Source organism: Phalaenopsis equestris, unplaced genomic scaffold (genome assembly GCF_001263595.1).
Source record: "Phalaenopsis equestris unplaced genomic scaffold, ASM126359v1 Scaffold000002, whole genome shotgun sequence".
Classification (NCBI taxonomy): domain Eukaryota; kingdom Viridiplantae; phylum Streptophyta; class Magnoliopsida; order Asparagales; family Orchidaceae; genus Phalaenopsis; species Phalaenopsis equestris.
Window position 1 is genome coordinate 28,735,253 of NW_018164444.1, and position 12,177 is coordinate 28,747,429.

The 12,177-nt window shown below is 34.2% G+C and overlaps 1 protein-coding gene across 7 annotated transcripts in view; it reads right to left on the reverse strand.

Annotated features, from left to right (window-relative positions):
- LOC110021838 (chaperone protein dnaJ 1, mitochondrial) overlaps positions 1-12,177 on the reverse strand; it is a 118,351-nt gene that overhangs the window by 74,150 nt on the left and 32,024 nt on the right. For all 7 annotated transcript variants that reach the window (XM_020720523.1, XM_020720505.1, XM_020720515.1 and 4 more), the window contains one exon: positions 2,369-2,460. In XM_020720523.1, coding sequence (XP_020576182.1) covers positions 2,369-2,460 — 92 coding nt within the window. The remainder of the gene's footprint in view (positions 1-2,368; positions 2,461-12,177) is intronic.

Genomic DNA, 12,177 nt, shown 5'->3' on the forward strand with positions numbered 1-12,177 from the left:
GCGGTGATTTCGTTTGATTTTCTGTAAATTTCATAGTAAAGCTTATCATTGCTAAACATATTTTCTGTGCGATCGATATTTGAGGCTTAAATAGAAATTTATTTATTACTTGATAACGATACGTATACTTGCGTAGAATTTTATTATTAATTGCATATAATTATATATATTTAACACAACTTATTTTTCATACAAGGATCAATTTTTTGGCGCTGTAGAGCTGTCAACTTCATAAATCTTACATATAAAAATCGGGATAGTCTCCAATCAAAGAGTCTCACTTTCCACATGCCTACTAGTTTGAGATTATCAAAACTCTTTCTGATAACTTCTATAGGTGAGTGCACCCACTGAAATTTTCTAATAAGAGCGAACTTGCATTTCTCAGTATAGGTTAAAATTTTTAAATCAGAGAAAAATAATTATGTTTTCTCACATTTCCTACTTGTCTTCTTAACAAAAGGGCAGTCACATGTAGCATCACGAAATTCCTTATAGCTTAGTGGAAAGACAATAGCCGACTCCACCAGATGATTACCCACCACGTGAGTGAAGGAGGCTTTGTTAGGTTCAACCAAAGGAGGGAGCGCCATCAAAGCAGAGAGATTATCCACTTGCTACGACGCTCTGATGGCAAAAAGCGGAATTGAAACAAACGACGCTACGAAGATGGAAGCAGGGAGATGCCAAGACGCGAGCCGACAGAATCTCGGCGTCGAAATGGACGAAGCTGAAATGAAGATACCACGAAACGCAGTAAGCAGGGAGACACGAAGATGCAAGCTGACGAAGACACAAGCCGATGAAGCTGAAGACGCAAAAAGATGAAAGTGAAGAGTCAAAGAAACACAGTAGGCTAAAGTCGAAACAAAGGCGATGAGGTGCGAGCCATTTTCTTTTGAGCGCGATTGAATCATAAACGACGGAAATTACCCTGCAAAACCCTAGCAGAGACGACGGAAATCGTCATTCGAAATTCTATATATATATATATAAGGGGATTTTAGCGCATGAAATCCATAAAAGGAAATCCTCAAAGTTCTACGACAATGAAAAAAAGACCTGGTTCTTTTAGACACATTAATTTATGGAGGTTCTCTAATGGTTGGTATTTGAGGACTTGAACATTAAGTGTGCCGCCAGACCTTCCAGATGTTGCGCCCTAGCGCTCACAATACCCCGATGTCTGTCACAGCATATTTTAGCATTGTTTGAATACTTTGGAGTGTGGCCATCTTTTGAAGTAACTTGTATGGAAAAGCTTTCCGAGTTTTCACTGAGATTGTCCCCTTTATATTTTTTAAGACAAGTTAGGAGATTATGGAATCATGCAACCTTCATTTGGAGCTTAAAACTATGAAAAACCTTATATCTAAAGGTCTTTAACTTTGGAGATGCCATCAAGATCTTTTATCGACCAATCGCTCAAAGATATTTTTCCCTAACATCAAGCATCAATGTTCATATGTGAGGTCCTTTGAGCAACTAGGATCTTTTAGAGTGTGATTCGTGTTGCAAAGCATCCTTTCATATAGAATGCTCTAGGTCTTAACTTCAAGGTTGACCACTATGCTAAAGATGACATGTTCAGAGATCTGTGGTTAGCTTGCCAATCATTACTCTTTGTAAGTTGTGAAAGACTGTCTTTAGAGATCTAAAACTTTGAGCACAATCAAAGTCACTAATCAAAAGTGTTCTCCACTAATAGGTGTGCATATATTAGCCATGAGAGCTTGCATATATGAAAAACCTCAATACCCATGATCAATGTAAATCGTAGTCAACATCATTGACCAGCATATAAAAATCTCTAGGAACATTAACTCAATCTACCCCTAAAATATTGATCGCTCCTCCTGAAGCTCCAAAAGATTAAAGTGAACTCCCAAGTCAAAAGCACCGCTACTTCAAAAGCCCACAACTAATTAGTGCTTTCAAGAGATTGAAAAAACTTTACATCCAATGACTGACCAAAAAAGAAAAAACAATGAAAACTATACAATTTTCATAACTCTATCTCCATTGATTGTAGCTTAAGTTCCTCTCTTAAATAACTTTCCAAACAAGTTCACAATATTTTGTGCATTCGAGGCAACTGCCAAAATTTATGTTCAAGATAACATGCCAAAAAAAAAAAACTAAAATCAATACATTCAAGATTTAAGTTTTATGTATGTTTATCTAAACTGATTGTAATTGCACTTGAGTTCGTTGACTAACAGACCTCATTTTTCATGATTTCGGTAACAAAAGAATATCTTAACTAATGTTACAACAAGGATCTACAACCACTTTCAATGAAATAACAAATAACAAAAATCAAAATAAAATAATAAATGAATAAATAAGTAATAACTCGAGATAACACCTGAAGCCTGATAAGAAGATCTCCAGGACGAACACCCCGCCCGCCCTGACTTCCAGCTTTTGGCACTTTAATTGTATCACCAGAATCAACACCTATACCAATTGTATTGAATCAAAAGTAGAAAAAAGATACTAAAGTCAAGAAAACATAACAATACAAACCTTGAAACACATACAAGAAGGCAACTCAATTTTTTTTAAGCTTAAGAAAGGATCACATTGTTTGGTGTTACCTATGGCAGGTAACATGGTTAACAAGTGGGTCCACAGAAGTACACTAGAAGGAGAAATGATTCAGTTAATGGCAATGACATGAATAATCATGGATTAGGGTCAAATAGATAAGAACTAACTGACAAATGTTCGAAATAAAGCTCATTTGCTCAAGTTGGTGAAACAGCAGTGCTCAGTAAGGAGGAAACAAAAGAAAATATTCTCCCATGAAAAGCATAACCTTTTTTTTTTTTAACTTCACTAAAAATGCTAAGAAGAGTAAGCAGAAAGATATAAAACACTGCAAATTTTATTAATTCTAGCAACAGCACCACAACACGTATCAAGTTGATGGGCCCCTCTTATAGCAGACAGGTCAAGCGCTTTGTGCCAAAGACGTGCATATACAGTCACATACATCAGATATTCCATAATTTTAGGGAATTGCGACAGAAATTTTTAAAGAAAAAAGATGAAGAAGAAAGTTTCAAGCATTAGTTACCTATTCCTACACTAGCTATAGTGATAGTTCAAATTAGCTTACCTTACCTGCACATCATTTGCTAGTTATCCATGGACACCTATGTTATCACAACCATCAGTCTACGTAGGAGAGAATGAAGAGAATAATTTCAACTGTACCACTTGATACCAGAGCTAACCCAAATCACAATAAGAAAAGTAAATGTTATTACTAAAAACAAATAAATGACTACAACCAAACACACTTGGTTGAGAAATTACGGCTAAACAAGACACAAACTCACACTTGGAACAGCTAGGGGACAATAGGAATGTAATAATCGGTTTAAAGAAATCAGGCAAAAATTTTAACGAATATATCCTAAATTTCGCATCCCTCAAATTTCAATTGAATCAATTTTGTAAAATTTTACACGTCAAATCGATCAATTCGATACATAACACTATAAATATATATTATGAATGGAATGAGAAGTATACAATTTATAAGAAAATTGAGTTAATTAAATTAACTAAACTTTAATTAAACTGAAATCTCTCCCTAATTCCGCATTTACTGTGGCCATCGCCTTAGCCACACGATAGTTAGCTCTCTGGGATGTGTCGAATGGGGTAATCCTCTCCAAAGTCTTTGAATCCCTCTCCCATCTCTCAGTTTTGTCCGCACTTCCTCATCTCCCTCTTCGGATTTCCTTCTTATGTGAAGCTTCGCCGATGCACTATAGCACAGAAGCGATCCAGAGCACGAACAAAAAATGTTGCGCACACGACCGAGAGCCTTAAGCCAAGTTTTTGAGTATCGGGGTGAACCGGTAAGAGGGGATCTCATTTTTGTGATATTGTAGACATTTCTTTCCTTCCTCACACTTCCATTTTTAAATTGCCTCAAATTGTGTATCGTTTTCGTTTCTAGTCGCCAAAGCGATAATGATGTCGTGTCAGAAACGAAGTTAGTTTGTGGGTTACTGGAAGAGCTTCTAACAAGAAATCAACAAGGCAAAGGAGTAAACTAAGATAAAAAGAAGAAAGAAAAAGAATACGCAGTTTAAGAGAAGGGCGGGTTCACGTGAAACTCGTTTAAAGTATGTTTTGGCAAATGAGTTATGTTTTGAGTTAAATCACTTATGAGTCAAAATATTATGAAATCTTAAGATATTTACAGATTCCAGTTTATGTACACGAGGTGACGAGCTGAATGCGAAGTTAGTAATCCTATGCTAAAAAGAAAATTTTGATTAACAAAAATTTCTTGAATCATAAAGTTTGATTTTTATTTTATAGTTTATTAATATCAAGATAAAGATTTTCATAGTGCCTAGCTAATTAGCTAAGATTAAGAACCTAGCATGACAACAGAGACAATTACTTATATTTTTAAATTTCAGTAATCATTTTTTATTTAAAAATTTTTTTTTTTTTTAAAAGCCCAAGGGCAATTATATTGCAAAATATATTTTTTTTTAAAAGCCCAAGGGCAATTATATTAATACGGAAAAGATACAGAAAGATTTTATAAGAGGATCTAAAAGAAAGCCCAACTCAAACCATACAACGCACACAAAACTCAAATAAAGCAAAGATATATAAAGGTAAAAAAATCAAAAAACAACAAAAAGAAGCAAAAGTGTTAGAGACGTCTCACTTTAGTCCTCCCTCTGCCTCTAGTTCTTGGAAGTGAGCCGGCTAACAAATTGGAAAGGTGAGTACCATTGCCCCCGTAGTAACTAAAGTATCCTCCATCTGATTTCTAAGCTCAAGTAGGTCTCCATTCTCCTCTTCCTCCTGGATGTGTAGACATGTCATTCCTCATCCGATGATTGACTCATCTGATCAGTAGATTCCAACGTTGGTCGGACAGATGTAACTTCTTGCACACCACGATCCCCATGAGTCTGAGTAACATTAACAGTTTGCTCGACCTGATGAGACGATAGTGAAGCAGTAGAAGTATTGTCACCTGTATTATCGGTGATCTCTAGGGCAGGTGGGGTCTGACTCACCCTCTCCCACGATAGCAGGTTCCAAAGACGGGGGAGCTACAACTAAAGACTGAATGGTTTTCATATTGCCTGCAGGAACAATAACGTCATCCGGGGTATTCTTCTGATGATCAATAGTGTCAAAAACTTGGAGTTGATCAGGAGGAGATAAAATCACTGCCTCTGGCGGAGCACTATGCTTTTTTTGTCTGAGTTAGGGGTGTAGATGATGGCATTGAGAACTAGAGTAGCAAAATATACGACAGTTTGAGCAATACGAAGGAAAAAACTCAATCACTATCTTTTGCAAATATTTGTGATGTTGTGTGCCCAACTAAATTTCCTCAGAGACGGGTGAGGTTATGTCTCTTTCTACAAATACTCTAGGTTCAGATGGACGGAAAAGATTAAAAGTAGGAATGTCTATTTTGAGTGGCTTACCATAAGCTGAGGCAATAGAGTACAACGTTTTTTGAGTAAAATAATGAAATTTCAGACCAGGAAGGCGAATCCAAACCGGAATGATTGGTGATTCTGTCTGTATATCAAAATCCATAGATCATTTCAGGATTTTCATTGCTTTGTCATTAATCCAGATTATCCTTCAAGCAAATAAGTGTGTGTAATTTTCTTCATTATTTAGTTGTATAAGAATGTGTCTTATATCTAACAATCCAATTTTTCACTTTCCAACAAGGTGCATAAGCTCAAATTCCTTACGAATCAGTTTCATTTTGAGATGATCATATAAAAATTTCCCGACCAAATTCATTCAACGGAAGGAAGCAAGTAACTTCAGCTTCTGTAAAAAAATGCAGGTTTCTCATTCTTCCTACCAGGTTTCTTAATGTCCTTCGCCCACTCAAATGAAGGAGGGAAAGAACACGATTTAGGTGTATTTGAGACGTGGACACCCCCAAGTGCAACAGCATACGATATGTTGGAAGCCATGGTGGTGCGGCGTAGCAGAACAGAGAGCGAAAGCCCCTACGATCTCAGAGCAAAAGGAGCAGAAACCTGAAAAGATATGCATGATGAGCACAATAGAAAAAGATGTGCATGATTTAAAAGATATGCATGAGATGAAAGATATGAATTAGATAAGAGATATGCATTGTATGAAAGATATGTATGATGATTAGTTGCACAATAAAGTATGAATGCTAGTAAATAAATGAAGATAACTCAGAAGCATGCATGTTATGAAGAGTGAAATAGTTAATATATGAATGTTTGTGAGTTTGTATGTGCATGTTAAGAGGAGCTCACCTCCTAATGGTATAGACAGAGAAAGTAAGCATGAGAAGTATATGAACACTTATATATGAATGTTTGTATATGTTGGTATGTGCATGTTAAGAGGAGTGCACCCACTAATGAAGATGTGCATGATATAAAAGATATACATGAGATAAAAGATATAAATAATATGAGAGATATGCATGGTATGTGATGTGCAGAAAAACATGTTTAATTTTGTTTATATTTTGCACATTTCTATGAACAAAATTGCAAATTAAATAAGTGCATTTTCATATTTTTCTTGCAGGAACAATAGGTGGTACAAGTGAAACAAAGTGGATAAGAAATGGAGCGAAGCAGAGGTGACATTGAGCAAGGTGATTTAAGGGACTGGTGCCTAGGCGCCAGCAATTGGGTGCTAAGGCGCTCCTACCAAACGATTTGGCGCCGCCTTCTTGGGCGCCTAAGCGCCAGACCCAAACCAGCAGACAAAGAGGCCGGCGCCCATTAATACCTAGGAGCCAGCAAATGCTGAGCAGTTTTCAGCAGTTAAACCCACACGATTTAGGGAGTTATGAAAATGATATGGGGACTGATTTTTTAGAGTTTGAAGAGAAGAAACAATGTTGAAGTTCAGAGGAGTAGAAGTAAGAGTTTATGTGAAGTCTAGGGTTGGATTCTAAGTGAATTTTGCTTTTGTTTGGAGAGTTTTGGTGAGATTAGTGAGATAAATTGAAACGAAAACATTCAACACTGTAGTACGGATTGGGAGATCCTTTGGGGAGGCATTTTAAGCACTTTGTAAAGAGAAAAAAAACTAAGTATTGTGTACACTTTTATATTAATTGTTTGTAAACACAATTTTAGTGGATTTGCTTTGTATCAAAGATGTGTTGTGGTATTTTTTCCATGCTTTGTGAGTAGTCTTTTTATCTTTTCTTTTGTGGTGAATAAGTAGTTTGTGTAGGAATATTAGGATGCTTTTAAAATTGATTTTCAATCTTTAATGTGAGGAGTATTCTTCAATGTTTCATTTATTTTTCATTCTCGACAAATGATTAGTTAAAATTTGTTGTGATTCATAATGACTCGGGAGAGTTATGGAAAAACGATTAGAGTATTCACGTTGAAGTATAAGGTTTGAAGCAAAAGCAAACTATAGGAAGATGCAAATAGATAAAAATAATAATATTTGATAAGTTAAAATTTAGGTTTAAGGAATTAAAACCAATTTAACCAAACTTCTTTATGTACTTGGGAGAGAGTAAAGAAGAGTTCCTCATATTTGTCATTAACCACAGTTACAATTTAAAGTTTTCATTTTCCTACACAATACTTAAATCATTGCAACGAAAGATAGCTTTATAACTTGATTGTCACCAATTCAAATATATTGAGAAGGATTTCTGTAGGAGTAAACCTTCAAGAGTAGTTTATAATTCAGTAGAACTAGTAACGCAACTTAAAACCAACTTTACTTCCAGGGTAAGACTGATTTTAGTAGGTTAGAACTTCTCTTAAGTCGTCTCACTCCCTGTGGGATCTATATTCCAGACTCAAAATTCGATCTTGCTGATAAGACACGTATACTTGCGTGAGACTTGCACACTTAAAATTAGGGTGTGTAAATTATTTAGCGTTGTTGCAGGGCATGTCAAAAGTTTTTGGCATCGTTAGGAAAATTTTAGTTGAATCAATTAGACCTAGACTTGAAAATTTGTATTGTAGTTTTTGTCTGTAATTGTTATTTGTTTGAAAAAGAGAAAAATTTTAAAAATATTTTGTTTGCTTGTTGTGTGAAGACTTATAAGTTGAACCTTTAGTTAGCAAATGTGTAGCGCGGGACCTATAGGACTTGAACCCTATGATCAAAACTAGAGAGAGTTATTAAGAAAATTAAAAAACAGAAAAAACTTAACGAAGTTATAGAAGCAGTGACGAACAATCAACAAATCAATGTAGATACCCAAGAATCACGCATAGACCAGTAAGGGATTAAATTAATCCAATGGCAGATGAAATTAAATGAAGAATTCAAACTTCTGTTGTAGAAGCTAAAACATTTGAACTTAAGTTTGTTATTATCCAAATGGTGCAAAACAACTAATTTGAGAAAACCCCGTTTGAGGATCCAAATTTACATTTATCAAGTTTCTTAGAACTTTGCGCTACATTTCGCTATAATGGCTTGTCAATGTGGTTAAATTCATTAGCACTTGATCAATTAGAATATGGGATGACTTAGCCTAAACATTCCTAGCAAGTATTTCTGGTCTTTAAAAATTGTTAAACTTAAGAATGATATTACTTCATTTTGCCAATTAGAAGGTGTCAACATATGAGAATTGGGAACAATTTAAGAAACTTCTTCGCAAGTGCCCACATCATGCATTGCTTGATTGGCTAATTATCAAGACTTATTACAATGGTTTAGTAGAATCTATGAGATTTATTATAGATGTTGTCGCTGGTGGTTCGCTTATGTCCATGCCATTTGATGAAGCTTCTTCTCCGATTGAGAAATTGGCCACTAACAATTGTCAATGACGATCGAAAAGAGTAAATCCTATGAAGGTGGCTAGGGTAAATGACGCAGATGTGCTTTCCATTCTAACTTCTTAAATGGCAGCAATATCAAGAAAGCTAGATCAATTTGGAATGAACCAACCTCAAGGACTTCCAGTAATTAAGAAAAATTCGTTTGGACAAATGATTGATTATAGTACTTCACCATATGAAACCTTAAATGCGATTAAAAAACAGATCTAACAACCCTTATTCCAATTTATATAACTCAGGTTGGAAGAACCGTCCTAAATTTAACTGGAACAACAATTCTGGTGGGGAAAACCAACAATGGGAAAATAACCAGGCAAATCCTTTAGGAAATTGGAATACCAATGTTATACTAATAATAGACCTCATCCTCCGAGATTTAACTCTAAACCCCAATTCAAGGAAAAGAAATTGTCTCGGGAGGAGGCCGTATTGCAGATGGGGAATTAATTGCAAAGTCAATGTGCAACTATAATGAACATAAAAACCCAGTTGGGACAAATTGCTCACTGAGCAATTGACCGCAAAGAAGATTTCCTAGCAACACTGAGATTAACACTAAGGAGAATAATAGTGAGCATGTGAAAGCTGTCCAAATAATGAGTGGAAGAGAGTGGAGGATGTAGTTCGGAAAGATTTTGAAGTTGAAAAAGAGGTTGTAGAACCTGAAAAACCTTTTAAAAACATTTCTAAAGTCTTAAAGAAACCAGTCTCTCCAACTAAGATTAACTTAGCAAAACCACCACTCTATTTCTTCGAAGACTCCAACAACAAAAACTGAATCAGCAAATTTCAAAATTTTTGAAAGTAATTAAGAAGCTAACTATTAATATTGCTTTTACTGAGGCTCTAGAGCAAATGCTGAGTAATGTAAAGTTTATGAATGACATTCTTAATAAGAAGAGTAAGTTTGGAGATTATGAGAGTTGCGCTAAGTGAAGAGTGCAACGCTATCATTCAAAAGAAGCTTCCTCATAAACTTAAGGATCATGGGAGCTTTACTATCCCTTGTGCAATTGAAGAAAGATTTTTTGAAAAAGAATTATGTGTTCTTGGAATAAGTATAAACCTTTTGTCATTGTGTATCTTCAAAAGTTTAGGATTAAGAGGAGAGTCTCCTACCACTGTAACATTTCAGTTAGTTGATTGATCGATCACTTATCCAAAAGGAGTTAGAAAAGATGTCTTAGTTTAGGTAGATAAGTTTATCTTTTCTGTTGAATTGATTGTGTTGGATAAGGAGGAAGATAAAAAAATTTCCATCATGTTAGGTAGACATTTCCTAGCCACCGGTGCATTTGACAAACCAAAAGGCATAACAAAAAACTCACAATGCCCATATATGGTGTTGAGGTACAATGCATCCCCTGCTAGTACCATCTAGAGTTAACTCTCATATGCATGCATAAATCATATTTTATTCATTCTTATCTTGCATTTAACATTTAAAAGGAATACATGAACTTTTGAGTTTTAAAACAAAAAATTGGGAAATAGTAAAAACATGCATAAATAAACAAAACTATTACAACAACAACAACAATAATAAAGTCTTAATCCCACTACGTGGGGTCGGCAAAACTATAAACAAAACTATTAAAAAATAAAAAAAAAATATTACCCATCTCAACAGTGTCGTCTGCTATACTTTTCTTCATGTCAATCTAGTCCTTAAGTGCACTTATAATAACAATTTAAATGTATTCTCTCCTATTGCTTCTAGAATTTCTATAATTATTTTAATTTCTTTATTTCACTAGTTATTTATTTACCTATACTAACATATATACATATGTGTAATATCTAAATCTATATACATATATAATATAGACGTATCCTAATTATAGTTTATGTTAAAACATCTAACATCTTTTTTTTTTAATTGAATTTTTTTTCTAAATTGAATTTATTTAATTAATTTTTTTAATGTTTATTATTATAGTTATAGAACTGTATACCCATGATTTATGAATCTAATAAATTTTGTTCATATTATAAGAATGATCTGTGTGCTTAGCTTTGTTTAATTTTTCATTAAATTTTGTACAATAATATTGATTGTTATGCATATGAGAATTAAATTTTATTATTGTCTGTTTGTATGTGCATTATTGACTATGATAGAGTCACCCATTTATGGTACCACTGAGACAACAGTAAAGTATTTGTGCACATATATAAAAAAGAATAATGATATTGAAGTTTTTTAATTGGAACAAATTTTTAGATTGTGCTCCTGCAACAGTTATACAGACATAGAATATTACTGATATGTTATTGATATTGTAAGATTCATTGAATAATTCTCAAATATTTATATTGATTTAATAAATGCTTAACAGATATATACATTGTTTTCTTTTCTCATATATTGTTGTAGTTTAAGAGTATAAATATTCACTAACTTAATTAGTTCATTGTTATTTAAACTAACTTTTTAGGTTAATTAGATGATTAAAAGATGAATAATAGACTAGATAATATTTACAGAAGACGCAGACAACCAATAACGAAGTAATTTTAAATAAATTATTTCATTAATTTGAATAATTGTTCTTTCATTTGTTAATAATTAGAGAAAATAAAAATGAAAAAAATTAATTCTCATTATCCAACAACCATCAGTTTCTCTTTGGTTAATTCTAAACCACAGGTTAGGTCATAACAAAAGTGATATCCGAGCAAAGGTTTAGGATTAATTAATGTAATTTTGATGAAAGGGTAAATAGGGTAATTATAAGAGAATTTTAATAATAAAAAAAATTAAAAAATTAAAGTTAACTCAAATTAATAATTATATTCAATCAGGCATAGTGATATACCCAAACTTATAGGAGAAGAGAGTCCAATTGAAAATGTATGGATAGTTAATATTGAACTGTTTAATGAGAAATGACTTGAGGTCTGTTTTGTAAATTTCAAGTACGAAATTTTTATAGGTAGGAAAAATTGTAACTTCACGTTTTTTTCTACTCGGGAGAGAAATCGATGCGTAGAACTAAGCGAGGAAAGAAAATGAGTAATCGAAGAAAAACCAAGGAGACGGGAAACAAAACAGAGGAGATGAAGCAAGAGGGTCGAGAAGCCAAGGAGGTCAATTCGCCTAAAAATTAACGTGAGACAGATGGAGATCGAGGGGTACAAGCAACCCTAACCGCTTACCGAGAGAGTCGATCAACACAGACGAAGTAGGGAGCGGCTCGTGTTTTCGATGCTAAAGGAGGAGATCACGTACTCTAGCTGATCGAAGGAAGAATGAGAGGTGGGTGCTCTCGGGTGTGCACTCTGAGAGCGGAGACAAAGCAAGAGAAAGGTTGAGTTCGTGAATTCGTGTAGG